The 27652-nt window shown below is 41.2% G+C and overlaps 1 protein-coding gene across 4 annotated transcripts; it reads left to right on the top strand.

Moving 5' to 3' along the window:
• The first annotated feature begins 789 nt into the window (after positions 1-789).
• cltcl1 (clathrin, heavy chain-like 1) lies at positions 790-27372 on the top strand. Of its 4 annotated transcripts, XM_038702797.1 has the most exons (33): positions 790-1258; positions 7413-7620; positions 8174-8176; positions 9765-10033; positions 10836-10997; positions 11284-11397; positions 11496-11669; positions 11850-12047; positions 12420-12620; positions 12855-13007; positions 13331-13453; positions 13950-14087; positions 14188-14352; positions 14533-14713; positions 14857-15020; positions 15136-15261; positions 15360-15502; positions 16479-16713; positions 16806-16928; positions 17028-17173; positions 17267-17450; positions 17587-17779; positions 17880-18037; positions 18142-18306; positions 19121-19396; positions 20147-20296; positions 20385-20516; positions 20604-20714; positions 21256-21426; positions 21731-21952; positions 22310-22336; positions 25100-25175; positions 25738-27372. In XM_038702797.1, the coding sequence occupies exons 1-33, from the start codon at positions 1217-1219 to the stop codon at positions 25893-25895; spliced, it is 5091 nt and encodes a 1696-aa protein (XP_038558725.1). In that variant the 5' UTR covers positions 790-1216; the 3' UTR covers positions 25896-27372. The 4 variants fall into 4 exon arrangements, with proteins under 4 accessions (XP_038558725.1, XP_038558726.1, XP_038558727.1 ...); XM_038702798.1 differs by lacking the exon at positions 8174-8176 and having other exon boundaries at positions 791-1258; XM_038702799.1 differs by lacking the exon at positions 22310-22336 and having other exon boundaries at positions 791-1258.
• Positions 27373-27652: the final 280 nt, after the last annotated feature.

The raw sequence follows: 27652 nt of genomic DNA, 5'->3' as shown, positions 1-27652 counted from the left end.
TTTCAAAGGAAGTATGTCAGACCAACTGCAAACTGAATTTTAAAGAGACTAATCACTGATTCTTTTAATACTGTCTCCCATTTCATGTGCAAAAATGTGTCCACAGAGTCAGTCAGTTAACATGCAATGCACATTTGCAAGTGGCCTTCTATTGTGGCCAACCTAAGGCACACCTGTGCAATACCCATGCTGTCTGATCAGCATCTTGATATGCCACACCAGTGAGGTGGATAGATTGTCTCGGCAAAGGAGAAGTGCTCACTAACACAGATTTTGACAGATTTGTGAGCAATATTTGAGAGAAATAGTCCTTTTGTGTTCCTGTGCTCCTGAAAAATGGGGGCAAAAACAAGTGTTGTGTTTATAATTTTGTTGAGTGTATGAGGCCAGAAAGTTTTTTTCCTAATAACAGATTGAGTGTATGACAGAAATCTTGTTTGTTTTAAACTTAACTTACTGTAAAAGTAAGTAAGTTTTTTTCCCAATTGTGCACAACCTGCTGCTCACCACGCTTAATGAAAATGATGATGGCGATGAGAGAATTGGGCCATGGATGAGATCCTGTGGAAGGCAAAAAGATGCATTTTCAGCATCTTGGAAAGACATTTTAAACCGTCAGAAGCGTTCTCTGGTACAGATCCATGCGTCACCCATACGACACACTTTTTGGAAAGACGAATGTGTGTGTGTGGGATTTTTGTACCAATCATGCAAAGGTGGGGCGCTTGTCACGAGCCCTGATTTCGAAGTTGGTGGAGAGGAAGGGGGAAGGGGCTGTGGCGGAGGGGTACAAACTGCATATCCGACCGCTTGCATTGACAGCTCTGAGAAGAAAACACAAATCCACGACACGGGCTGTTTATGCGAAGATATCACTTACAATAACACAGCGCGGATTTTTAGGACGGCCCTGTCTCGCGGAGGAACTGGTTTACGCACGGGGCTCAGTAGTAGTTGAAATGGACTACATTTCTTAGCGGATGTGCCGAGTTTCTGATTCAGGACTGGTGTAGGGGGGCTACTGAAACTGAATGGGAGCAGTCACTGGATTTGTGTGATACCAGCGCAAGCCACCCAGACTACCTACTACAGCCCATCATATTTGACTTTTGGGGACGTTTAGGGCACAAACGGAACAAGATCGCCTCTACTGCTCCTGCTGTCCCCTTCCCCTTTCCTTCCTCGCGGATTCTTCAGAAAGATAAATCCTCCAGAAATGGCTCAGATACTGCCGATACGATTTCAGGAACATCTGCAGGTAAGCAGACGCAGAAAAAGCCCTAAAATAAAATTTTGCTAAATTCTTCTTGCGCAGCTCCTCGCCCATGTAGGTTCGCACACACACGGCACATGTCGCATTTGAATGGAATCTGAAATAGGGCTGCAGGGTGGTGCTCAATATAGCTACAGGCCTAGTTTTCTCGAGCCGGGCAGATGATGACTTGTAAAAATTGACCAGTCAGATCGTATACAGCTCCAATGCGGACCAGTGTGTGTGGATACGACGCATTTTCCCCCTTCTCGTGGAAAAACGCCGCTGTCATTTTCAATCCGCGCCGATGCAAACTGCGCTGTTTTGACACTTTGCAGTTGCAGACAACTGAGCTCAGCTGTCGGGGGTTACATTGTAACTGAGACCTGAATGGCACTTGCACTCAAGCTGTGTGGCTACCATGTTGTTGTCATGTCCTGCAGCAACATATTCCTGCTTTGTAACCTTCAGCAACAACACTGGTCATTGTGTCTCTGCAAATGTCCAGTTTCTGGGCGTTACTGGCATAATCGCCATATTATATTGACAATGTGAGGTCTTTTATACTGTCATTTTTCAGGAGGTGTGTGTGGAAAAAGTAGAAGCATTTATTGTGCACTGACTCAGTTACAGCACTTTGATAAATCCAGAAAACGGCACCATTTAGCTGTAATGCAGCTGCTGAGAACAGAAAAACACTATTTGAGGTATACCATGATACTGTAATAACCAAAAACCCATATGAAATCTAGTTTCATATGACAGCATCAATGTTATATTGATTTGGTGTGTCTCCCAGCTGTACTCTCATGCTAGAGGGGCATCTGTGCAGCTTCACAATCAACATGACAGAGTAGCAAAGGCCCCTTAGTCTTTCACTGGCAATTTCTTGGTAGACACAAAATCCTTTCTTACAATCTGTGGACAAAATGTAAAACAGGCGGTTATTTGGTCATCTGTGGTGAAACCATGTCCACTATGTCCCCCTTTTTTCCCCTCTGGTATGGACTTTGATAATCGTTGTCCCATAGCAGCCTCAGTGCTTGGTGTCTTGCAGCCAAAAGAGAAACTTTGTGAGGCACCCCTCCACCTCCCCTCATCTGTAGCCTGTTGTTATGGTAACAGCAGGCTGTGAAATGGCCTTTCACTAGAAAAAAAAGGCCCCCCTCTCTCTGCCCTCTTCCTCTGGCCAGTAGCCCCACTTTCGTCAGCCAAAGATCCTTTATCCACCAAAAAAACTGTGCCGGCCAGAAGAGCTTGCAGGCTACCAGGCTCCTCTCCTAACTGAAAGGACTGGTACACTGTTGCTTGCTGATGGAGGGCACTGCAATACCTGGCAATGTCTGGGTTGTCAGTTCAAATTTCTCTCAACTGAGCATACCTTTCCTCATACATCTCCCAAATCTTGCCTTGAGACGGTAAGAAGCAGACTGCTTTACGTTCCACCTCTACCGTGAAATCCCAGCTCTGCCCCAGTCGTATCCCTCTGTGAATCTAGGTGGCTCCAGCAGAGTGAAAAATGCTTGGAATTTGCAAACCCAGGACTTTGGGCCTGAAGTTGTTTAGCTTTTTTTTTTTTTTTCTTGGCGTGGTATTTACAGCTCACTGTCTGGGTTTTAGGAGTATAACATGGGCCCAGCTTCATGATGAGGCCCCAGCCTGTTGAATTAGAGGCTGCATGAAATAAAGAGCAAATCTAAAGCACTCTAAATTGTTCCTTATTAATTTTGTCACTCCACACTAGTAGCTATGGATTGTCATTAACGCTAAACTGTGTGGTGAAGTCTCCCTCCGTCATTACTCTTTGTCCTCCTTGGTTGTTTACTTGATTGGATGATTTATGAGCCAAGGTCCTGGCTGTGTATGAGCATGCCATAAATTGACCAAATGGATCAGTGGCCTAGTTGTATGTGTGGAGCCAAATGTCGGCTACGTCACTGTGGTCTCCAAACACGGATTTAAATTGTGTAGACTATGTTGGTGGCAAGCTGAAGGAGGAAGAGGACAGCGAATGGTTTTGAATTATGAAAGTGCTGAAGCGAGAGTCATTTGCAGCTTATGTGGTTCTGCTGCTGGCTGCCAGTGCAGCAACCTACGTATTGTAGCAGCTTGTGTAAGTGCAAAAATGTCCTGTAGCTCCAAAGCGCCTGAATGTTGTCCTGTCGAGTTGAGTTAGGAGAGTCCAACCTGCTGCTCTGCGGCTGTTTACAGCAACCTGGTGAGCTGCTGTATCTGTACTGATGAAATGATACCAACAAGTCAAACCAACAGATGATGTAAGCAGGCCCTATTTAAGTCCGGCAAATCACATCAGGATAGGAAGCAGGATGGCAGAACAGCCTAACTCTGGTATAACAGAACACATCTGTGACTGCAGCAGTGGCTGGTCACCAAATCTCAATCACGAATGCATTGAAAGAGCAGTCATTCACACATACAATACACACATTGTGTTATGTTTTGAGTCACAGACTGATTTAGTCCTGGAATTAACGGTTATTTTCATTAACAAATGATTTGCAGAATATCTTCTAGCTAATTGAATAATAGTTTTGTAAAAAAAATTCACATTCACAATTTCCGAGCCCAGCGTTAAATCTTCACATTATTTGTTTTATCTGACTGACAGTCCAAAAGTAGTTAGTTAGTTTACTGTACATAGGATAACACTCTTTAGCAGCTAAATTCTCCACTATGTTCACCAGCTAGTCGCTAACCTTGTCTGTATGCTGTTTATTTATGAGTATTGACACAGACGAGAGTGCTGAGAGTCAACCAAAACAATAAAGTTGCCAGCCAGAAAACCAAAAATATGATGTGAGAGGATCTGCAGTCAGGTGACATTTATCTGTGTGTGACCCCGTTCACATACACATTTTCATTTGATTGATTGTTAATAGAAACAATATTGATTAGAGCGTAGGCTATATACCTAACCTGTACCATACCGCTTGTGCAAAAAACTGTGAAGCAACAAGACTTTTGTCTTTTTGCTGCTTTCCTCAGTTTTATTTGTGGTTGTGTAATCTTCTGTAACCCAAACCCCTCAGCTGCTGATGCGACGTGTCAGTGCCTCAGCAGTGCATACTCCCAGTCTATGACTCACCAAATACCGTCAACGCTGTATCATCGGTGAAGTTCTACTGCCTTTGTTATAGTAATGCTGTTTTGTGATTTTTCATCTCAGCTGTTAAGCAAAGAGGACTCATAGGAGTCTGTGTGAAAATGTATTATTATAGGTAGTTTTTGGGTCAACGGAGACAGTAGGTTGTAGTTAAAGTATGATTTTAGTCTGGAATGTTCTTCTTAGGAGTGTGGGGGGTTTTCTTCCGGTGAGTCAGTTGCCCCACCCTGAACCGTAGCTTGCCAAAGGCCTGTGTTACCGGAACTGCACTATAAAGTCCTAGTGCTCATCTCTGGCTTCTCTTCCTCACCCCCCCCCCCCCCCCCATTTTTAGCAGGATGCTGGGTTGTGTCTTGAGCTCCTCCTTTCACTCCCATCCTTATCTCCCCCCACTTTCTTTATTGTGGTTTCCCTCCCCTCTCCTCCCAGAGATAGTTTTGGCAGTCTCGAGGAGATGCAGCATATGGCTCCAATCCTCCCTCAGGTCTTCTCAGGCCTTTTCAAGGAGCCTTTATCTTTCCCAAAAATTCACCAACTGTGCATTCAGTTGTGGTTGAGTGGTATGGTTGAAAGCATTGTCACAGTATTAACAAGGATATTTTCTCAGGTTAATATGTATATTGATATGGCTAATGTTTGTAAAATCAAATGTAGAACAACCAAAATTGAGCAGGGATGCAACTAACTAGAGCTTAGAGTATGGGTTAATCCTATGGGAGTTTGTCACTGAAAGCAACACCTTTCACATTAAACATAGTGATGTAGTGCAGCTTTCAATTATTGTCCAGTCCTACCCAGTGTAATTGAAAAATGCGATTTCTTGGATGTAATTAATGAATGAACTTTACTTCAGAACAGCTTCTTTCATCTGAACCCCTCTGTCCACCCCCTACTGATGCATACTACATCTTTCCTGTTTTGTAGATGACATGATTTAAACCGCTAAGCAGTCATGATTTGTTGTCCTGCTCTACCAGCCAACTGCGAGATAGTGCAGTCCTTGTGATGAGCGTAAGGATTCCTTTCCGCTTGCCTCAGACTGCATAATGCAGTCAGTTCAGTCATCAGAGGGAGAGTGCATGTTTCGGTCTGCCCTCTCAGTTCGTAGTTAATTTGACAATCGGCACAATAATTCCTCTGTTCAGCAGCTGCTACCCTTGGTAGAGTGTTTCATGTTTGTTAGTTCTGCTAAGATTTGACAGAAATTGACATCAGCTTGGTCTTGTGTTGTTGCGTCTTGTTGGGACTTCTTCTCGTTAGAAAAGTAAATGCTGAATAATGAATTAGATTTGCTGAAGGTGCTTTATTAAAATATACTAATTTATTCTTAGTTTTAGTGGATCTCTATTGGGGATTTTCTTTAGTGTCTCAGACTGAATCTAGTGATTATTAAATTCTTTACAGCTGGCTGCTTACATAGACGATTAAATGCAGTGTCAGGGTTTAATCACAGGCTTTACTTAAATAAAGGAACACTGTAGTTTCTTAGTATAATTGAGATGTGATGATAGTTAAAATAATGGCAGTGCAAGTAAAAGAAACATCTGTCATCAAACTTCAAAATGCTTCAGTAAATCCAGGAGACTATTAGCAGCTATAATAAAAGTGTAAAATAAAGCTCTGTTGCGTTAACATCCTGTTGTCCGCTGTGGGCCCATGCTAGTTCCCTGGCTCTGTGTACCACCAGACCTCCTGCCTGGAAAACCACCTTTAAGAATATCCCTGGAAAATGGGAGCAGACCTGCTGCTATTTTAATCGAAACCCCGTTTTGGTCCGCTACCGGCTGCTTTTTCCTCCTGCAAGGCAAATGTCAGCTGCTGCCGTTTATATTTTCCCACTGCCCACCTTTTTCGGTTGCCGTGATGGAGGCAAGACTCCTTCAGAGGTCTTAAAACTCTGTTAAGTTGGAATATTCCACTTGTACATTAGTTTATACCAAATGTAGGGAACTGTTCATGATGGAGAAGTCGTTGTCTGTGTTTTTATTCATCCATCATGTTTTGGTTTGACCACCATTAAAACAGTGAGCCAAATACTAGCTCATCCTTTCCAATAATTAATAGGTAACACTCTCCCTTTTTAGAAATAATAAGCAATAAATAATTTAAGGCACTTTATAACCTACTATAATGAAGTTGTAAGCAGTTATATGAATATTTTTAGATAAAACTACATACAAAACAAAATGTTTGTTAATGTATTTGACAACAATATGATGTAAAATATATGCTGTTGTAGCCACATCCACGTTATGGAAATATAAAGTATATAGTTATTATACGTATGTATTATTTTTTATTAATGAAGCGTTTATTATTTTGTAAATACTTCTTCACTCTGACCACTGAGCAGACTCCATCTGTTGATGAAGGCCACAAGATGTGGCTAAAAGCTCTGGAAGAAATCTGAATAAGTTGACCTTGAATTAAGAATTTCTGTTATTTCCAAGGAAAAGAATGAAAGTCCAAGCTCTGTGTGTGTGTTTTGATGATGACTTTTAATAGTTAACAGTTTTAAACCCGATTCTGACTGTTAATTAAGAAAAATCTTTTCTAACACACTATATAAAAGTTGGTTTACCTGTGTAATCTTATGACATTGATGATTTCTGTCCACTAAATACAAGACTACATCCAGCAGCTGGTTAGCTTAGCAAAAACACTGTTTCCTCCTGCTTCCACTCTTCATGCTAAGCAAAGCTAACTGGCTGCTGACTGTAGCTTCATATTAACCTTCCAGCATGAGACTGGTATCGACCTTCTCATCGAATTCTCTGTCAGAAACAACACATTTCTCAAATGTCGAACTACTGCTTTAATTACAACTATGTTACACTCAAAAACTAGTTTACTAAGTTATAATTGTTGACAAACACATTGATAAACTCTCAAATGTATTTTTATCTGCTTACACCCACATTATAGTGCATTATATTAAGCATTATACTGCTTTTAAATGCTAAATAGGGTAAAAATAAAGTTACTCCAATAGGGAAAAGATTCTCACTGTTAATGTTTTTGGTTTAATATTTCCAGTTGCAGAACATGGGCGTGAACCCAGCCAACATTGGGTTCAGCTATCTGACAATGGAGTCGGACAAGTTCATCTGCATCAGAGAGAAGGTGGGGGAGCAGAACCAGGTGGTGATTGTGGACATGTCTGACCCCACCAACCCAATCAGGAGGCCTATCTCAGCTGACAGTGCCATCATGAACCCTGCGAGCAAGGTCATCGCCCTGAAAGGTAAGAGAGTATGTATGGTGATACGTACATAGTAACACATTCAGGCAGTCACACCACTGGCCATTAGATGAGAAATGCTGTGTTGTTGTGATGATAAACCAGTTTGCTGGTATTATTAATAGCTTCGTACCAAGCACTGAGGTTATTTTTGCTGCTCAAATTCCCAGAATGAAGTCTGCATGGCATTCGCACTGTTTATTTGTCTGTAGAGATTTCACCATCTACAAGTTTTGCTGTGGGAATGCCACGGCCCTGTAATGAGTAATGCTCTGCCAATGCTGTAAATATGTAGAGTGCACTCAGTTCTATTGCCTGAATGTACTAAATTGGTTGTGCAAATTGATTTTATGCCGCTGAATCTTGCCCTTAGAGCACAAACACAAGCGCTGATCAGGATGATTTGCCTATAATGCTTCTCTCTCCCTCCTCCTTCCCCCTCCCTCTGAGGATACTATGCCCCTGTTTGCCCTCTTCCCTCTTGTCTATCTTTGTCTGCTCATTCTTGCCTGATTGACACTTTGCTTTTTCTCCCTCGCTTTCTGTCATTTCTCAGACGGTGAGTTGCTTTCTGTCCGTCTACCCGTCTGGAACTCTGTTGTGATGATACAGTAGCCATGTCTCTCTCATAAAAGCATCCCACATAACCCTCTCAACTACGCAGAGCTATTTTGACCATCAATCGATCAGAAGACAGACAACTGTTTAAAAATGACTTCTGCTGCCAGTATGTTGCCTCACACCCCTACTCCGACCCAACCTGCTGGCACAGATCCTACTTTTATGAGAACTATACATGTGTTGGCATGACTTCATGCCATCTGCTTTTGTATGATGGTAAAGTGTATGTATGGTATGCATCATCAGATATTACACACTGAAAAGAGTTGGGGACACGTGTGTGTGTGTGTGTGTGTGTGTGTGTGTGTGTCTTTGCACGCCTGTCTGAGCGTGTGCCAGCCAAGCAGCCATATCATTGTTCAAATCTTTCCTTGCTACATATAAGGGATGTATCATTGAAGCTGTACAGCTCAAGTATTCACCTAAATCATGCATTACCTCACCTGTTTGTTTCTGTCTAACTGTATTTGTTAATAGAGGTTGTTACTGGTCATATGTTACAACAATACTCTAGAGCTCAGAATATTATATATTATATAGCATATGAGCAGCTAGTCATTGAGACCTTCTTGAAGCTGCCGTCTGCTTTCTGTAACCTGAGGACAGCACAAGTCAGGTTAATGTGCACAAAGTGGCACCTTATCTGCCCTCTAGTGGTATCGAGTTATGCAGATATTTTTTTTTTATTTGCCAGGGTTTTGAGATATTTATGTTTGTGTGTGCTCACAATATTGAACTGTAGTTACACCATCACCTCTTTACAGAAACTACAGAACATGCTCTCTGAGAGTTTTCTTGTCCGAGCAAATGGTCCAAATAAATAGTCCTTTCGAGTTTCTGTGTAGTTTGTGCTTCCAAACCTGTTCACATGGAGGTCTGTCGATTTATTCAGAGTAGCAGTAGCAGTTTCAATGCTGTAAGCTCCACAAACAAAAATAATTTTAGCTGTATTATATTGAGGTGGCTGCAAATGTTTTTTGGAGACAGATATCACAAATATGTGTGGCTAGATGCCACAATAGGTGAGCAAAGATATGTTTTATTTTTATAATTTGGGTGAGCTGAACATACACACGCGTATACACATACATACAGACGCGCATATACACGCGCACACACACACACGGGCATACATACACAGCCTTCTCAAACCTCCACAAATTCATTTACATTAAAATACTGTTTTTGTTTCCAGTCATTATTTATGCCAAAATAGTTTTATAGTTACATGAAGACAAAATATTAGAATGCACCCTTCCAGCTGAAAATGTGATGCAGACTTTTCATAGTTGTATTTATTATAGAATGCTATACAGGTAGTAAATACAGTGGTATTTTGTAACCAAAGTTTTATAAATGATCATTGAGGTAAATATGTGTAATGATCATGATTTTGATTAGAGGTTACATTACCCAGCTCTACTTTAAATCCACTGATAGCTGTTTTATCCTCTGGGCTCAGTTATAAACTTCCCGCTGCCTTTTTATTTCTCACATACTCCCTCTGTTTCTTTACCTCCCCTCAGCTGCCAAGACGCTGCAGATCTTCAACATTGAGATGAAGAGTAAGGTGAAGGCTCACACTATGACCGAAGAGGTCATGTTCTGGAAGTGGATATCGGTAAACACTGTCGCCTTGGTGACGGATACGGCCGTCTATCACTGGAGCATGGAGGGGGATTCCCAACCTGCCAAGGTATTCGATCGGCACGCCAGTCTGGCCGGATGTCAGATCATCAACTACAGAACTGACGAACAACAGAAGTGGCTACTGCTGATAGGGATTTCTGCGCAGGTACGAAAGCATGAACATGTTTACTCATGCCTCATACAGTAGAAGCACGCATGACAGAAAAATGGCTTTGAAAGGAACTAGAATGATTAATCCCTCTCTCTCTGATCTTTTATCTACAACATCACATCTAACTTTCTCTGTGTATGTCAATATAGTCACAGGTGTATCTATGTTTTATTTTGTCAGACCCAATCAGTTCAGGATTTACCTGCCTACTGTAGCATTTAAAGCAATGATAAAATTGCTTGTTGAGATGATTGACAACAGAAAAAAATTCAATCAATAAAATTTTATCCTGGTTATAAAGAAATAGTTTGACATTTTGGGAAATACACTTATTCACTTTCTTCCTGAGAGTTAGATGAGATCGATACCACTCTCAGGTCCGTATGGTGAAAATGAAGCCGGATCCAGAAGGTTGTTAGCATAGCTTAGCATAAAGAATGAAAATAGAGGGAAACAGCTAGCCTGCCTGTGTCCAAGTCGTAACAAAATATGCCTACCTTTGACTTCAGGCTGGAGTATCGATCTTCTCTTCAGACTCTTGGCATGTTTGCGTGTTTCCCAAAATTTAGAACTACTCCTTGAACCTCACCTAACCAAATACACAGACTTAACTGTCTATATGTAATAACCTACTAAGATTAAACATTACAGATATACAAACTGTATGACGCAGCGTTTCTAAACTTAAACCTAGAACCTTATTTGATCTCTAACCATTTTATTAATATGGCGGTGTTACCAACTTAAACGCATCAATTCTTTCTTTCACTTTTGTTTCTGTCTCTTTGTCCTCCAGCAAAACCGTGTGGTCGGGGCGATGCAGCTGTATTCTGTTGATAGGAAAGTGTCCCAGCCCATCGAGGGCCACGCTGCTGCATTCGGGGATTTCAAAGTGGAGGGAAATGCCAAACCCTCCACCCTCTTCTGCTTTGCTGTGCGCTCACAGGCTGGGGGAAAGGTGAGGCCCCCTGGATTGTACACAAGGATTTCACTCATGAGGCTATCGCAGTGTATTTGGTCTCTGAACAAAGGGCTCTGAATTGGCCATGTGTTAGTTTAGATCCTAGGAAAAACCTCTTTATGCTTCATGCCGTTTGTTCACCAAAATAGCTCCTAAATGTTATATCAAGAAACGTCAGCGTTTATTGAAGTGCATGGACCCTCTTTCCTCCTTCATGTCCATGTTTGCTTTACTGTGGTTGTTTGCCTATTGCGGTAACTTTATGTGGGATTTCTTATTCCAGTTGCACATCATTGAAGTTGGTCAGCCAGCTGCAGGAAACCAACCATTTGCTAAGAAAGCAGTGGATGTGTTTTTCCCTCCAGAGGCCCAGACAGACTTTCCTGTAGCTATGCAGGTAAAAAAAAAAAAAGACCCCTGCTACTCCTGAGTTTTAGGTAACCTAACAGTAACTGCTGAATGCTTAAATTGTCTCTCTCTGACTGTTCTCCTCAGATTGGTAGTAAGCATGGTGTCATATATTTGATCACAAAGTACGGATACATTCACCTGTATGACCTGGAGTCTGGAGTGTGTATCTACATGAACCGAATCAGTGCGGAGACCATCTTTGTAACCGCCCCTCATGAAGCCACCTCGGGAATTATTGGGGTCAACAAGAAGGGACAGGTGAGAAACTAGTTGTAAATTCTTTTATTTACAGGATGCAGGTCTGCCTTTTCTGGTAAACATCACTGTCTCACTAAATGTTATTCCGGCTTCAATGAACAAATAAATGTGGAAAAAACGATGACTATGTATATTGTATCATTAATGGTTTGATTTTCTATTCTTTCCGTTTCTTTTTAGGTCTTGTCAGTGTGTGTTGAAGAGGAAAACATTGTGAACTATGCCACCAACGTCCTGCAGAACCCTGATCTAGCCTTGAGGATGGCTGTGAGGTCAAACCTGGCTGGGGCTGAGGAGATTTTTGCCAGGAAGTTCAACACTCTGTTTTCACAGGGAAGTTATTCAGAGGCTGCAAAGGTTGCTGCATTAGCACCCAAGGTACGCCTGTGTCAACTGCTACGTTGTAGTGTTTGCGCATTCTAATTCATACAAGGTGCATTGGCAAAATGTCCAAAACAATTCAGTGAAAAGTTGTCTTTAATGTAATCAATTTGTACTGATCTAGTATTTTTCCGCTCATGATGTAAAAACTATATTAGTTACACCCCCTGTAATTCATTGTTCAAAGTTCAAAGGATGTGGTAAATATTTTTCTTTGAGATTGCTTATCATTATGTTGATACATTACAATAAACACGAAATTCTAGTGAAAAATATTTAATGTAATTACTCACTCTTTCACTTTTTCTGCTCCTCTGTTTCCTCCTTTATAACCATAATTCCTCCATTCTTGGCCATTGCTCCCCTCAGGGTATCCTGCGGACGGCAGAGACCATCCGTAAGTTTCAGAGTGTCCCGGCCCAGCCAGGCCAGGCCTCTCCACTGTTGCAGTACTTTGGTATTTTGCTGGACCAGGGCCAGCTCAACAAGTTTGAGTCTTTGGAGCTGTGCAGACCCGTCCTGCAGCAAGGCCGCAAGCAACTCCTGGAGAAATGGCTGAAGGAGGACAAGGTAGGACTGGAGGATTAGGACAACAAAGTAGCTTTCATAATTTCATAAGCCTGAGCTGATCCACAGATAGACAGTAGAATCCCAAAAGTGATTTTGAAAGTGATTATAGTTAGTTATGTGGGTTGTTAGCTAACACTTCCACTACATTTCTTAATCCATAAATAGTCCTTGTTTACCACATAGTATTGTCTACTGATCACACAGTTGGTAACTCTGATGGTATATGTGTTGTAGCTGGAGTGCTCAGAAGAGCTGGGAGACCTTGTGAAGGCGTCTGACCCCACCCTCGCTCTTAGTGTGTACCTCCGTGCTAACGTCCCTAACAAGGTGATCCAGTGCTTCGCTGAGACTGGCCAGTTCCAGAAGATAGTGCTTTATGCTAAAAAGGTAATCACCTACCTTTTACATTCCTCATTCAACTACGGATTGAAAATGAGACACTTTATTTTCACCACAAACATATCTTCTCGTATGAAAACAATACACAATACTATTTAGTCAGTGGAAGAAAATTCATACAAGTAACTTTATTTGCAGTTTCAAGCATTTAAATGGATATTGTAATGGAATAATAGAAGTTTATGGTAAATTTTGTTTGTATGTCGAGTATAGAATACAGTACTAAAACTAGGTGTCTATAAATCGTTTCTTTGTATGAATTCATTATCACTAATTGAGAATTGCATTTTTATCCACCTGTACTTTGGTAGGTGGGCTACACCCCAGACTGGGTGTTTTTGCTGAGAAATGTGATGCGTGTCAATCCAGACCAGGGACTGCAGTTTGCCCAGATGCTGGTCCAGGATGAGGAGCCACTGGCCAACATCAACCAGGTAAGGCACACACCATCATGACCGATTCACTCACTAGAAACAAGCAGCGTTACTCCTACACATGTCCTCCTTTTTTAAAATCTGCACGTTTACCCTCATACATGCACGCGAACACACTTGTGCCCAGTGTGGGAGCCTCCATCTGTGTTATTCCAGATGTGCCAGCAATGCCAGGAATTCACTGAGTCAGTGACCCCCTCGTCCTTTTAAAGCGACATCACCACTCTGCTCAGTCTAAATCTCTACCAGAGCATTACTCGATGACTTGATGCTTGTCGAAGTTAAAACGGCCGCCCCTTTTCAGTTGTGGCCTCCACCAATATTGTTATGTAAAGCAGAAACATCTAGCCACTGGGCCTGTGATTTTTAATAGTGTGTGACTCTGCATGCTAACTCACTGTATGGTTCACAGATGGTAGGATTACAAAAATGCAACATTTTTCCTTACTTAATTCTTTCTTTCCATTCCTCTTTTTGCTCTCTTGCCCTTTGGTAGATCGTAGATGTGTTCATGGAGGGCAGCCTGATCCAACAGTGCACTTCCTTCCTGTTGGATGCCCTGAAGAACAACCGCCCAGCCGAAGGACACTTGCAGACACGTCTGCTTGAGATGAACCTCATACATGCCCCCCAGGTGAACATCAGAATGACTGTCCTAATTACAAAAAAGCAACTTTACCTTTTAATGATATTATACATGATTTGTGTGTTCATGTGTTTATGAACCTATTTAGGTAGCGGATGCAATCCTGGGGAACCAGATGTTCACCCACTATGATCGTGCCCACGTTGCTCAGCTGTGTGAGAAGGCAGGTCTGCTGCAGAGAGCTCTTGAACACTACACTGACCAGTATGATATCAAACGAGCCGTGGTGCACACACATCTGCTCAACCCTGAGGTATGCCTGTGGATGTTCGGTCATGCCTGCGAATATTGCTCCCCTAGGAGCAGCCACTTTTTACTCGTTGTTTTGTGAAAATGCCTCCTCCTCTCTTCCTACTCTTTTTTTTTTTTTTTTTTTTTTTGCACTGCTGTCTCACTTCCAGTGTGTTTTTCCGTATTCTGATTCTCCTTTTAGTGGCTGGTCAACTTCTTTGGCTCTTTATCAGTAGAAGACTCGTTGGAGTGTTTAAGGGCCATGTTGTCGGCCAACATCAGACAGAACCTGCAGCTGTGTGTCCAGGTAGCGTCTAAGTATCATGAGCAGCTGGGGACACAGTCGTTAGTGGAGCTCTTTGAATCCTTCAAGAGCTACGAGGGTAGGTGTCACACATGAGTGGGGGTTTGGATTAAAGCAAGTGAATGTGTTAAATGAGCAATTTTCCCATTTTTGTGCAGGTTCTAAGTCATTACAGATTGAGCTGATTTCTGTGCTGTTTCTCTCCTGCCATTTCTATTCAAGGCTTGTTCTACTTCCTTGGGTCGATTGTGAATTTCAGCCAGGAGCCTGACGTTCACTTTAAGTACATCCAGGCTGCTTGTAAAACTGGTCAGATCAAAGAAGTGGAGAGAATCTGTAGAGAGAGCAACTGCTACGACCCGGAGAGGGTGAAAAATTTCCTCAAGGTAAAAAGATCCCTTATGTCAGTGTTGGTAAATGATTTTACCATTCAGCAGCAATTTTGTGATATATTTTATTCAAATACATATAGATTAATCATGTTTTTTTCCCCTTTCGTAGGAGGCCAAGCTAACTGACCAGCTTCCTCTTATCATCGTGTGTGATCGCTTTGACTTCGTCCATGACCTGGTGCTCTACCTCTACCGCAACAATCTGCAGAAATACATTGAAATCTACGTACAGAAAGTAAGATCAAGGCTACTGCTGAGACTTTATGCATATCTGGTTACTACTTAATTCAATCTTATTTGGACTCCACATTGACATTTGCCCTTGTTTTTCAGGTGAATCCCAGTCGCTTACCGGTGGTGATAGGTGGTCTGTTGGATGTAGACTGTGCTGAGGATGTCATTAAGAACCTGATCATGGTGGTCAGAGGGCAGTTTTCCACTGATGAGCTGGTGGAGGAGGTAGAGAAGAGGAACAGGTAAAGCTAAATAAATGGCTTCTACTGCTTCTTCTCATCTTGCATAGTTTCTTCTGTAGGGCTCATTGGATGCAACATCTGATTAATATTAGGGCATCAAAGTGACTTGGTACCTACTGCAAATGTATGATTTGTGTCTCTGTAGGAACATCTTTTAATGTAACTAGATGTAGCTCTTTACGCAAATGTAGGTTATAGCGGCTATGCTTACACTGGAAGAAATGTTTGTTGTCTTCTTGAACCACTTCATACCGTACATTTTTCCAGTAATGACCAGCTAAAAGAAAGACGTGCGATCTTCAAGACACAGAAGCCAAAAAATAAATACTGACATCTCTTTCTCAATAATGCTTGAGAGGATGTTCAGAAGTAAAGTTAGAAAACACCTTTCTTGCTGAAATTTAAATTTTTATAATTCAATCTGATATGAATAAATCACAGAAGTGACTGAAGTATGTGTGTACATAAATCTAAAAAAATATTCAGACTCCTTTGTTTGTCTTTTGCTGTGTGTAAATAAGTACTTTAAGTTTATCATAAAGGACCCTTACAATGTTGATTCTCTCTGAGCTTGCTGAACACCCCTCAGAACTGTTTTCCGTCTGTGTTTTGATCTATTGAAGCTTTTTTCAAGTGAAAATCCTCTTTGTTTCCATTCTGTATCAGAAAATATAAATGCTTTTTGAATGAATAGGTGCGTTCAAGATGACTGTGGCTGACTTTCGCTGACTTGCTAGTCTAACGTGAGCTGCGGGTGACTGCAGGGGCGGGGTATAAATCAGTGCCGTCAAGTCAGACATAATCTATCTCTGGTAGACTGCCTGAGCTTACTGTGTGCTTAGAACAATGACTGATCTAGCAGAATTTGCAAAGACAAATGCTACGAAATGCATGCAAGTTAAAAGCTTCTTCTAAATGTTATGTAATGAAACGGATATTTTAAAAGAGTGTTTAATGTTCCCATTACACTTCTCAGGTTAAAACTTCTATTGCCATGGCTGGAGTCCCGTATCCATGAAGGATGTGAGGAGCCAGCTACCCACAACGCCTTGGCCAAGATCTACATTGACAGCAACAACACACCTGAGCGCTTCCTAAAGGAGAACCCGTTCTACGACAGCGCCGTGGTTGGAAAATACTGCGAGAAGAGAGACCCCCATCTGGCCTGTGTGGCTTATGAGAGAGGACAGTGCGATCTGGACCTCATCAAAGTTTGTAGATCACAGTATATAACATTTAGACTAACCTTTACATAATTATAATATAGAGACGTCTTTAATCACTTCATATGTTTTCTTCTCAGGTGTGCAATGAGAACTCGTTATTCAAGAGTGAGGCTCGATATCTGGTACGACGGAAAGATCCAGAGCTTTGGGCGAACGTGTTGGAAGAAAACAACCCCTTCAGAAGACAACTAATCGACCAGGTTAGGCTTCCTCCAACTCCACTCCCGAAGCGACTGAATGAGTGCTACTTTTCAATGTGTATATATATATTTTTTTCTCCTTACTTTATCTCCTCTCAGGTGGTGCAGACAGCTCTGTCAGAGACCCAGGACCCAGAGGAGGTGTCAGTCACAGTCAAGGCCTTCATGACTGCAGACCTGCCCAACGAGCTAATTGAGCTGCTGGAGAAGATTGTACTTGATAACTCTGTCTTCAGTGAACACCGGTACAGCAGGCTTACAGCGTATCAGACATCATAATTTAATTTCATTTAGCCACAATACTTTTTATAATCCCTCTGTTCCGGGTATTTTCCCAGAAACCTCCAGAACCTGCTGATTTTGACGGCCATCAAGGCAGATCGCACTCGTGTGATGGAGTACATTAACAGGCTAGACAACTATGATGCTCCAGACATTGCTAATATTGCCATCAGCAATGAGCTCTTTGAAGAAGCGTTTGCCATTTTCAAGAAATTCGATGTCAACACCTCAGCTATACAGGTGAAATCATTTTTTTCTTACAGCTCAACTATTTTTTCCTAGTTCTGAAGAAGTTGCATTTTTGATTTTTGTCTAATTTTTAAACCCTGTATGTCAGATCATATAATGCAACTCTCTTCTTTCATTATTTCTCCAGGTTTTGATAGAGCACATAGGGAACTTAGATCGTGCCTATGAGTTTGCTGAGCGCTGTAATGAGCCCGCAGTGTGGAGCCAGTTAGCCAGAGCTCAGCTGCAAAGAGACCTGGTCAAGGAGGCCATTGACTCGTATATTAAAGCTGTTGACCCTTCAGCGTACATGGAGGTGGTCAACGCAGCCAGCAAGAACAGTAAGCCTTTGCTTTGCCACACAGCTCTGCCGCACACCAGAAACTCACACTGATTTTCTTGTGTGGAGTTGATCTTAAAGGTGTCTTTTATATTTTGCAGATAACTGGGAAGACTTGGTCAAATTCCTCCAGATGGCTCGGAAGAAAGCGAGAGAGTCGTACGTGGAGACAGAGCTGATCTTTGCTCTAGCTAAAACGAACCGTCTGGCTGAGCTGGAAGAGTTTGTCAGTGGGCCCAACAATGCTCACATACAACAGGTAAGTGTTAAAGAGGATTTTATAGCTGCTGCAGAAGGTGCACGTTATGTACTAGTAACTGCATATCTTTTTGCAAATCTCTCTCTCTCTCTCTCCTTCTCCAGGTGGGCGATAGATGTTATGAGGAGGGTATGTATGAAGCAGCCAAGCTCTTGTACAACAATGTGTCCAATTTTGCTCGCCTTGCTTCAACTCTAGTCCACCTCGGAGAGTACCAGGCAGCCGTGGACAGCGCCAGGAAAGCCAACAGCACACGGACGTGGAAGGAGGTAACTGGCACGCAAACGCAAGTTTAGCTTCTGTCCAGCTAACCTTTGCCTGACAATGGATTTGTCAGGATTCTTTCTTTTTCATCATAGAAGGTTTTATCAGACTGTCTAAAGTCTGAAACACAGTGTACATACTCTGAACACTATAAATTAATATGTGATACTGTGATACTGTAATGGCATGTCAAATTTTAGCACATCACCATTTAAAAAAAGAAAACACAATTATTCTGTTAGCACTCAGTAACAACATACTTCTTGTGTGGGAGTTACAGTAATTGCCACTTTGTAACTTAAACACTATTCATTTCAACATCCGAGTCGTAATTACCACTGGGAAATCCGATACATCCAGCTTGGCCCACAATAATACAGCAATGCCTTGAAAAGTAGACAAAACATTGTGACCTCATGCCACCTGAAGTCTGTGAATTGTTATAGTGCTGTATTGGTCACGCATAGTATTTTTGAATTTATTTAATTTTTTTCTTAAAATGAGCATTTCTGCAATTGATGGTGTGAATGCACCCAAGTTGTAAACATGAGAATCTTTGTCATTGTCCCACATTATGTAAACAATGTATCCGCTACAGAAGCACTGTTAGAGCACATTGAGAGATTTTTGAATACTAGCATATCTGCTTTTTATCTTTGATGATATGAAGATATATTAAAATAGGAAAATCTAGTATTTTTGCAGATTTATTTATTTATTAGAATATAGACAACAGATTTCAGGAATATCTCCATCTACCTTTGACTAGATGTCCTTGTTTTTCTTCTTTCTAACTAATTTGTTCTCCTCCATCATCAGGTGTGTTTTGCATGTGTGGATGGCGAGGAGTTTCGGCTGGCACAAATCTGTGGCCTTCACATAGTGATCCACGCTGATGAGCTGGAGGACCTGATCAGCTACTATCAGGACCGCGGGTACTTTGAGGAACTCATTGCTCTTCTGGAGGCTGCGCTGGGTCTGGAGCGTGCCCACATGGGCATGTTCACCGAGCTCGCCATCCTCTACTCAAAGTTCAAACCTCAGAAGATGAGGGAGCACCTGGAGCTCTTCTGGTCCAGAGTCAACATCCCAAAGGTAGAGCATGTGTCTGCGTCTGTTTCAAGACAATTATATCTTTTGTAATAAATCAAAAAGTTCATCACCCACGAGGATGCTGCTTCTGTGCCTTGAACTTATGATTTATTACTCTGCAAATATTTCTGCTTCTCATCAGCACTCTGTAAGGAAACTTAACTGCACAGGAGGATATTTTGTAGCTGGCATTGGACATTATTTTACTAGTTTGAAGTTGGTAAAAATCTGTTGTTAAGAAGGTGAAAAAGAAAGTATGTTGGTTGATTTTCTTAGTTATGAGAGTTCCTACAATCATTGAAAGCTTGCAGACAAGTCTTTCATATATTATTGCCCTGAAATTACAAAATCTCTTTTAAATGTCATTTATTTTAAATGTAGTACCTGCATTGGTCAATATTGTTAGAGTTCATTCTATTTATAGATCAAAACTTCACATTATGATTAAAAACCCAAAGATACATCTTGGTACCAATGAAAAATTGTTGTCTTTTCAACATGCTGTTTCATTTGATATGCCATTGGCTGTTGATTAGTTAGATCTAGTTAGTTGTTTTAAAAAGCACTTAAAGATTTTGAGAAAAGGGGTTATATAAATAAATGATGTTTATGATGTCTTTTTCAGTCCAGTGTCATGTTTTACCTCAAATTTGACTCCATGAATTTACCCAAACAAAACTTTGACAGTTATGAGGGCTTCATTTTGAAACCTGAATGACTTGGAAATTGTTTTGTGTTTTCTGTGTTTATCAGGTCCTCCGTGCAGCAGAGCAGTCTCATTTATGGGCAGAGCTGGTTTTCCTTTATGATAAATATGAAGAATTTGACAATGCCGTCCTCACAATGATGTCTCATCCAACCGACGCGTGGAAAGAAGGGCTGTTCAAAGATATTATTGCTAAGGTAAACAAGTAGTTGTGACTGAACTGTTGATTTCCTTTTCAAACATCTTTATTTTTTGTATCTTTATATGCATCGTTTTCCTCCTCAGGTTGCCAATGTGGAGTTGTACTATAAATCTCTTTCCTTCTACCTGGAATACAAACCTCTCCTACTGAATGACCTGCTGACCATTCTGTCTCCACGGTTGGACCACAGCCGAGCTGTCAACTTTTTCAGCAAGGTAACAAGCAGCGAGGTCAACCTCTGTGAATCAACCCCTCTGTATTTGGTTGACATCACATGACTTGGCTTGTTTTTGCTTAACCAGGTGAACCAGCTGAAGTTGGTCAAGCCTTACCTGAGGTCTGTCCAGAATCACAACAACAAGTCAGTAAACGAAGCCCTCAACAACCTGCTGACAGAGGAGGAAGACTACCAGGTTTCTCAGCCATTCTGTTACTGATGTTGATAATAGAAAATGGACAAAGTAAAGCTCGTGATTGCTGTTCCTTATTGTTTAAACACTTTTTAACTGTGTTGTTAAAAGCATTTTGTAACATTTTTTGAGGCTGTTCTCTTCACATATGAAATAACTTTGTAGACATTTGACTAATGCTTTTGCAGGTAGATTTACAGTTGATTTGTCTTCTACGGAGCTGTGTTAGTTGTCATGTTTGTTTTGTAAATTTGCATGATATTTAATCTGACATGATCCACATTTGTATTTAGCACTGTTTGTGGTTACAATTTATTTGAGTGAAGTGTTGACATTATTTTGTCTATCCCTTGCATGTTGTAGGTTGCATTTGAGGGACACATTTGAAATAGTACATTTAAATAGTAGTAAAAATATTCAGCCTCTGTGGTCACTAGGTGGCACTGCTGAGGTCCAGTTACAATAAAGTAACTGGTTTGGGTATCACTCGACTCACTTTATGGTCTGTGATGTACTATTCTTTTATTCTGTGTATTCTCTATAGGGCCTAAGAGCATCCATTGATGCCTATGACAACTTTGATACCATTGCCCTGGCACAGAGGTTAGAGAAACATGAACTGATTGAGTTCAGACGCATTGCTGCCTACCTGTACAAGGGCAACAACCGCTGGAGACAGAGTGTAGAGCTCTGCAAGAAGGACAAACTCTACAAGGTAAGAAAAAAACAAACAAAAAAAAACCCTTTAATGACAATATTTGAGAAAAGAAAGAAGCATTAATATGTACTTCGATGTTCTTATAGATGGCACCATTTGTTTAGTCTTTAGATTTGCAGTATTTGGAGATACTATTGATACATAGACCAACTAACATCAACTAAAGACAGGACAGTCAATCATGCTTGTCTCACCAGAAGCCATCTCTTCACAGGAACGATTGTTTACATAACTTCTCAAACTCCCACAAAGGTTTCCTGTAATGAGTCAATTAAGTACACTGTCTTTTGGTGTTTCCCAGGATGCCATGCTGTACGCCGCAGAGTCTAAGGAAGCTGAGCTGGCAGAGACTCTGCTCCAGTGGTTCCTGGAGGAGGGCAGGAAGGAGTGCTTCGCTGCCTGCCTGTTCGCCTCCTATGACCTGCTGCACCCCGACGTTGTGCTGGAGCTTGCATGGAGGCATAACATCATGGACTTTGCTATGCCGTACTTCATCCAGGTCATGAGAGAGTACCTGACAAAGGTTAGTACTCCACTGAAGAACAATACAAAGAGTTCTTAATTGTAAAGTTTTAGTTAATGCTTTAATGTAAAAGTAGGTTTCATTATTGTATTATTTAGGAAAGGAAATTCTGCAGTTTTACTGTGTACCAAAAGGTGTTTATTTTTCCTAGATTGTTTTATTATCTGTAGAAATTTGTCCTTGACAGGTGTGAGGTGGACAATAGCAGATATTGAAGAACAGGTCATGCAGACAATTTTAGTTTACAGATATGCTGAGATGAGAAGGTAGCACTGTGACCTCCCTCGGGTCCTATAAATGTTGACCTGTAGAGACATGTGAGGTCACTTGGGGTCATCTCTTTGGGTTCTTTTGCAGGTTGATGAGTTTGCAGCGAAGGTGACGGTCTCTGGCCCTCTTTTTTATTTCTCTTATGTGTTCTGTCTGTTTTTGTTGTAACTTATCTCTTAGGTTTCTGATGTAGGAACCTAGCATGGACTGTAGACTGAGTACGGCCTAACTAGCTCTGGTCCTGGAGAGCTATAGTATGTGCAGGCTTTGTTCCATTTCAGCACCAACACAACATGTTTTTAAATACATTTTGAGTTTATGGAGTAGAAGCAGTTTCTAAGTGATGCATCTGGGGAACCTCATTGTCTTGCTGGTAGGGGTTAGTTCATTTTCATTTTCAAATAAAAAAGCTCAGCAGTGAAGCAGAAAACCATTCATGAAAACCAAAATGTGGAAATAGCTTATTGTAATCTGAAGTGGCATCTCTTTTGCAGTTTCTACTGTGGAATGTTTAAGAACCACTATGTAGTAATATATATGCTGTATGTTAACGATGGAAATATAATTAGCCGCTGCTTTTGTGTAAAAATCCAACTACTGAACGCTGCTGATGTGAGATTAATATCATTCAAATATTCACACTAGTTTGGTAGGTTATGATGTATTTCCTGTAGATGGCTAACTTGCCATCATTTTATAATGGATGGTTGAACAGACTGCCAGATTTTCAGGTATAATATGGTCTGTAGAAGAAGTCTCGGACCAGTCGAGAGCCCCTAACTATAAACAATGTGTTGATGGCTGGAGCCAAAGCCTGTGCACCATCTGCTCTTCAAGACCAGGATTAGCCTGTCCTGGTCTAACAGATACATCTGCCCTTCTAACTCCTCTCTCTTGGGGCTGCATCTCGTGTTAAGTGGCATTTATTTATTTATTTATTTTATCTTGTTACGCTAATGCAAAATTAGGAGATTGCTGTTATGGTACAATGTAGTCTAATATAACACAGTGATCTGTCCACCTGCCTAATGCTGTCTAAAGACCAGAAATGAATGTGGGTGAGGAGAGCGAGCCACTCTAGACTTGTTAGATGCATCCCCATGTTTCTAACTCCAGGTTAACAAGTTAGATCAGTGCAGGGCTACAGACACTAATTGAGAAGGTCATGAAATCCTCTTTTGTCTGCCTCTGGGGGAATTCTCTGTTTATTTAAGCTAATCAGGCAGTCTATTTTCTAGAGACCAAACACTTTGTTCCATAAATCACTGGTCAAACTGGTGGAGGTGGAATCTAGCAGCTGGTCAGTGCATCCGTTCAGGGTGTGAAATACCATAATTTTAGAGTAGTAGAACAGCACTGACAATTTAGACATTATGGCCCCTATCTCACTGTTATGTTTTTTTTTGTTTTAGATGCATACAGTTTTTCATTCATACTCTCGTAACATTTTGCAGTCATATACAGAAAAGTGCTTTATAGGTGCTGTTAAATGTTTTCACTCTTAAGTCCACATTTTTCTTCATTTCTTGAAATTATGACTCAAGGGAAATTCTACATTAATTGAGCTGAATTACTGTTTGAACTGATCTCCACTTACATCAGAAACCTTTCGTATTCAGCTATTTCCACAATTGAAGCACAATGCCTGATTCTTTCTTTGCACTTAGTGACTAGGAAAAATGGCACCACAGCCAACTCACTGCACAAATACTGTATGCCTGGCAAGGATGAGCTTAACCTGTGAGCTTCTAATATGTAGCTTGATTTTAGTCCAGCAGAATGAAACCCACTCAAGGACAATCTGTCAGGAGGGCCTGCTTACAGCCACGAATGGGATGCATGTAGAAGCTGTAATTTATTGATAGACCTAACTGAATGGCTGGATATGTAGCATCAGCATATAGGCATGTATAGCTTCTTAATACACAAAGTAATAATTCTTTAACCTTGATTCTCACTATAATTGTACTTTTAAAGGGTCAGTTCACACAGATCACAATGAAAACAAAACATTTCCCCCAGTGGTATCTAGCTGTGATGTTGCTTTGTTGTTGTTGTTTGCTGAGGTTTCAGGCATCTACTTCGGGCCCGTCCCATCAATGTGAATGTACTTTTATTTCTGGTGCTCAATATATTCAAAGAAGTTTGTTTTTTTGACTCAAAAGCACACATTGGGTTAATTGTAAATTTTCTTCAGTGCTTTGAGCAGCATAACTATTGAATTGGGGTGATTCTAGGAGTAGGAGTCTAAGCAGTCACTATCCGCATGGTTAGATACCACTAGGGGATAAGTGGTTATTTCGTTTAGGTGAATGGACCCTTTAATTGTTGATTTAACATTTGTATTGAAAGCTGTATTAGATATTCTCACCAAACCTGCATGGCATCTTCTCTTAAGTAACCTTAGCTGCACTGTGAAGTACTGTGTGAAGTTTTGTCTTTCAGAAGTGGCTATGGTAAATCTACTGTGTTAACAAGTCAGATTAATCAGTATCTATTTGTTTGATATGAAATAAAAAATACATTGTTACTACTGAAGCATCAGAGTTTATGATCTATTGTAGTACATCAAATAAGATATTGCCATTTAAATAAAACACTGTGATCGCCACATTGTAGGTGTCCAGCAAAGATATTTTATTGGGAATATCTTTTTATTGACAGCTGACATTTACATCCATGTAAATATAGGACAAATACAGGACGACATTTGAAATTTGCATTAAAAACCTGTGCTTGGATTTAAGTTTAAACAGCCTGCAAGGCTGAGTTACAATGTTTCCGCAAGATACCTATAATGTATGAGACTTTCTTTTATTCTGTACAGTGTGGGAGTGAGCCGCGTCTGATCTATCCTCTTTTCTTTGTTGCCCTCAGGTGGACAAACTGGAGGAGGCAGACAGCCAAAGGAAAACTGAAGAGGAGGTGACAGAGCCTCAGCCGATTGTGTTTGGTAGGTTTATAGGTGGCAGACAATGGAGGTTCCTAAATAGGAGAAAATTGCCTCCTTCCCTGAAAACAGCCTGTCTGTTTAACCTGGGGGGGAAATGGCTGACAGTCTTGAAATTCAACATTAACCGAATGTATACTGATTGGATAAAGGTAATGGTAAAGTAGTTTACTAAATGCTATAAGCACACAGGAAAATCTGTCTCCTTGTAGTAAAATGTGAAATTTTGGGCACATTCAGTTAGTTTTTGTACTTTGCCAGACGAAAACCAGACATAGGAGATTTGCACAGACATTTACAATCTTGTGTCGAATGTCATTTTTTTCAGATGGTGTCTGTGCTGCGATTTTACAGCAAGAAAATAACATAATTTCAAATTTTCTGATGTTATAAACTGAAACCAGCAGCAACTGTGTTATTTAGTAAGGGATTTTATTATATGGCCCCAAAATGATCTCTGAGAAGTCTAGTGGACAAAAACAGTGCAGCAATGTGCACTTGTAAAAAAGTTGGCATTTTGTCTGTTAGCATGTAACCCTGTGTGCTTGTGTTTGTGTGTGATCAGGCCAGCAGCTGATGTTGACTGGCTCTCCTGCTCCAGTGGCTCCCCAGCCAGCGTACCCAGGCTACGGCTACCCTGCCGCCACCGTTGCGGGCTATCCTGCTCAGCCCCCCACTGCGGGCTACCCTGCTCAGCCCACTGCTTATGGCTTCAACATATAGAGGCCTGACCCTGCCTCTCCAGCCCCTCTCTCCTCTCTCCCCCCTACACACACCTTGGACCTGAACCGTGCTGCTCTGGGGTCTCAACTGGCCAAGTGACGACACGGAGACCCCTGAAACTCAACTCGGCCTTCATTCCCTGATGAGACTCCACCCAAGTTCACTGAAACTGCAATAGATATCCTTCATCTCTACTTTCTCCACACACACACACACACACACACACACACACACACACACGCACACACACACGCACACACGCACACACACACACATTAAGATGGCATCAAGGCTGTTGGACCCCCCCCTCCTGCCCCCCACTTCTCATTGTTCCACTTGGACATTATAACTGCATCACTGATCTATACAGCATGAAGTCTCCTCCAGCTCCTAGAGGAATTAACATACCGAAGATTAGTGACACCAAACCACTCTGTCCTGTTGCTGTTCCATGTAGACTTTATTAACCATAGAGGAGCTTTTTTTCTTATTTCCTAGAGATTCCACACTGATGAGGAAGAGACTTTGTGTGTTACTGAGGAGTAGAGGGGCGTGTGTGTCCCCCTCCCTGCTACAGCCGTGTATACTTTGAGGAGGTGGCAAAAAAACAGGCTCATTTGTTCATATTTAATTTCACAACTGCCTCATGCTAAGATTAGAAAGACAGTTACTGTGCAATAGTTTTTATTTTATTTTATTTTTTTTGTCCTTTCACAACAGGTACAAAGTGTTTGCTGTATACAGACGACAGCTTGTTTATGAGGTTACTGTGTGTGTGTGTGTGTGTGTTTGTGTGTGTGTGTGTGTGTGTGTGTGTGGGGCCTCTAAAGCCTTCGAAGGTTAAGTCGCCAAACCAAGAGACACTCATTGAAATTTCCACTCCCGTGCAGCCGCAAACCTTTTGCTTTGTCAGAGCGGTTTGATCTCGTCAGTCGACTTTTCGGACTCAGATACTGGACATCAGGAGTTTCAGGATGATTGTGGAAAAAAAGACGAAAGAAAGGAGGTGAAATAATAAAAAAAAATGCTATATGCTGTAGTCCGTGCATGTGCTGCCAAACTATAAAGCTGCAAACAGGAGCACAATTTCCATGTTACACAATTATATCAAGTATTACTAATGTCGTGTCAAAAAACAAAGTGATGTTCCATGAAACTTTCTCACCCAACTAACAGAAACCGATGATGAAGCTCCGACAGACTTGAGATGAAAACACAGGGGAACATTAGCTCACATTCTGGTGCCAGTTGGTTTAAAAAAAAAAAAAATCATTATTGTACTGAAAACGGTGTATAATTTAAGATATATTGAAATACCTAACTAATCCAAGAATTCAAATATTATGGAAAACCATATGTATTGTCTATAATGTGTTGTTGTAGTCTTAAAAAGCATAATGATTTTGTAAGAAAAGGACAAAATGCAAAAACAGCAGGTTAATAAATGGCAAAGTCTTGACAAGGCTGCTAGAAGTGGTGACAGTTGAATTTATTGTTTACTCCCTGTGCTGTCAGGCAGTCCCTGTATGATACACTGAGCTCTTCCCCACCGTGGTGCCAACTTTGGATTTGTCAAGGCAGGATAAAGAAAACCTGAGCTGCACACGTCATGCATACAGAAAGAGGAATAAAGTTTACACACAGTGGTGTTAGTGCATTATTTAAAAAGTCAATCACATCAGGAGAAGGATTTACAAGCTCTCTGAAGGGCTCCGCCTCTATTGTTGATGGAGCGGGGGTTTTCAGCTGTGGACATA

This window comes from Micropterus salmoides, unplaced genomic scaffold (genome assembly GCF_014851395.1).
Source record: "Micropterus salmoides isolate LMB-PRFRI ecotype aquatic unplaced genomic scaffold, ASM1485139v1 Ms_hic_scaffold_7, whole genome shotgun sequence".
Classification (NCBI taxonomy): domain Eukaryota; kingdom Metazoa; phylum Chordata; class Actinopteri; order Centrarchiformes; family Centrarchidae; genus Micropterus; species Micropterus salmoides.
This window is presented reverse-complemented; position numbering and strand designations above follow the sequence as displayed.

What these genes read in the sequence shown, in the direction of transcription:
- cltcl1 (XM_038702797.1), top strand. Translation starts at nt 1,217, where the DNA reads ATGGCTCAGATACTGCCGATACGATTTCAGGAACATCTGCAG. An exon ending in GCGATCTGGACCTCATCAAA is followed by an intron (nt 16,714 to 16,805) that starts GTTTGTAGATCA and finishes TTTTCTTCTCAG; the next exon opens with GTGTGCAATGAGAACTCGTT. An exon ending in TCAAAGATATTATTGCTAAG is followed by an intron (nt 20,297 to 20,384) that starts GTAAACAAGTAG and finishes TTTCCTCCTCAG; the next exon opens with GTTGCCAATGTGGAGTTGTA.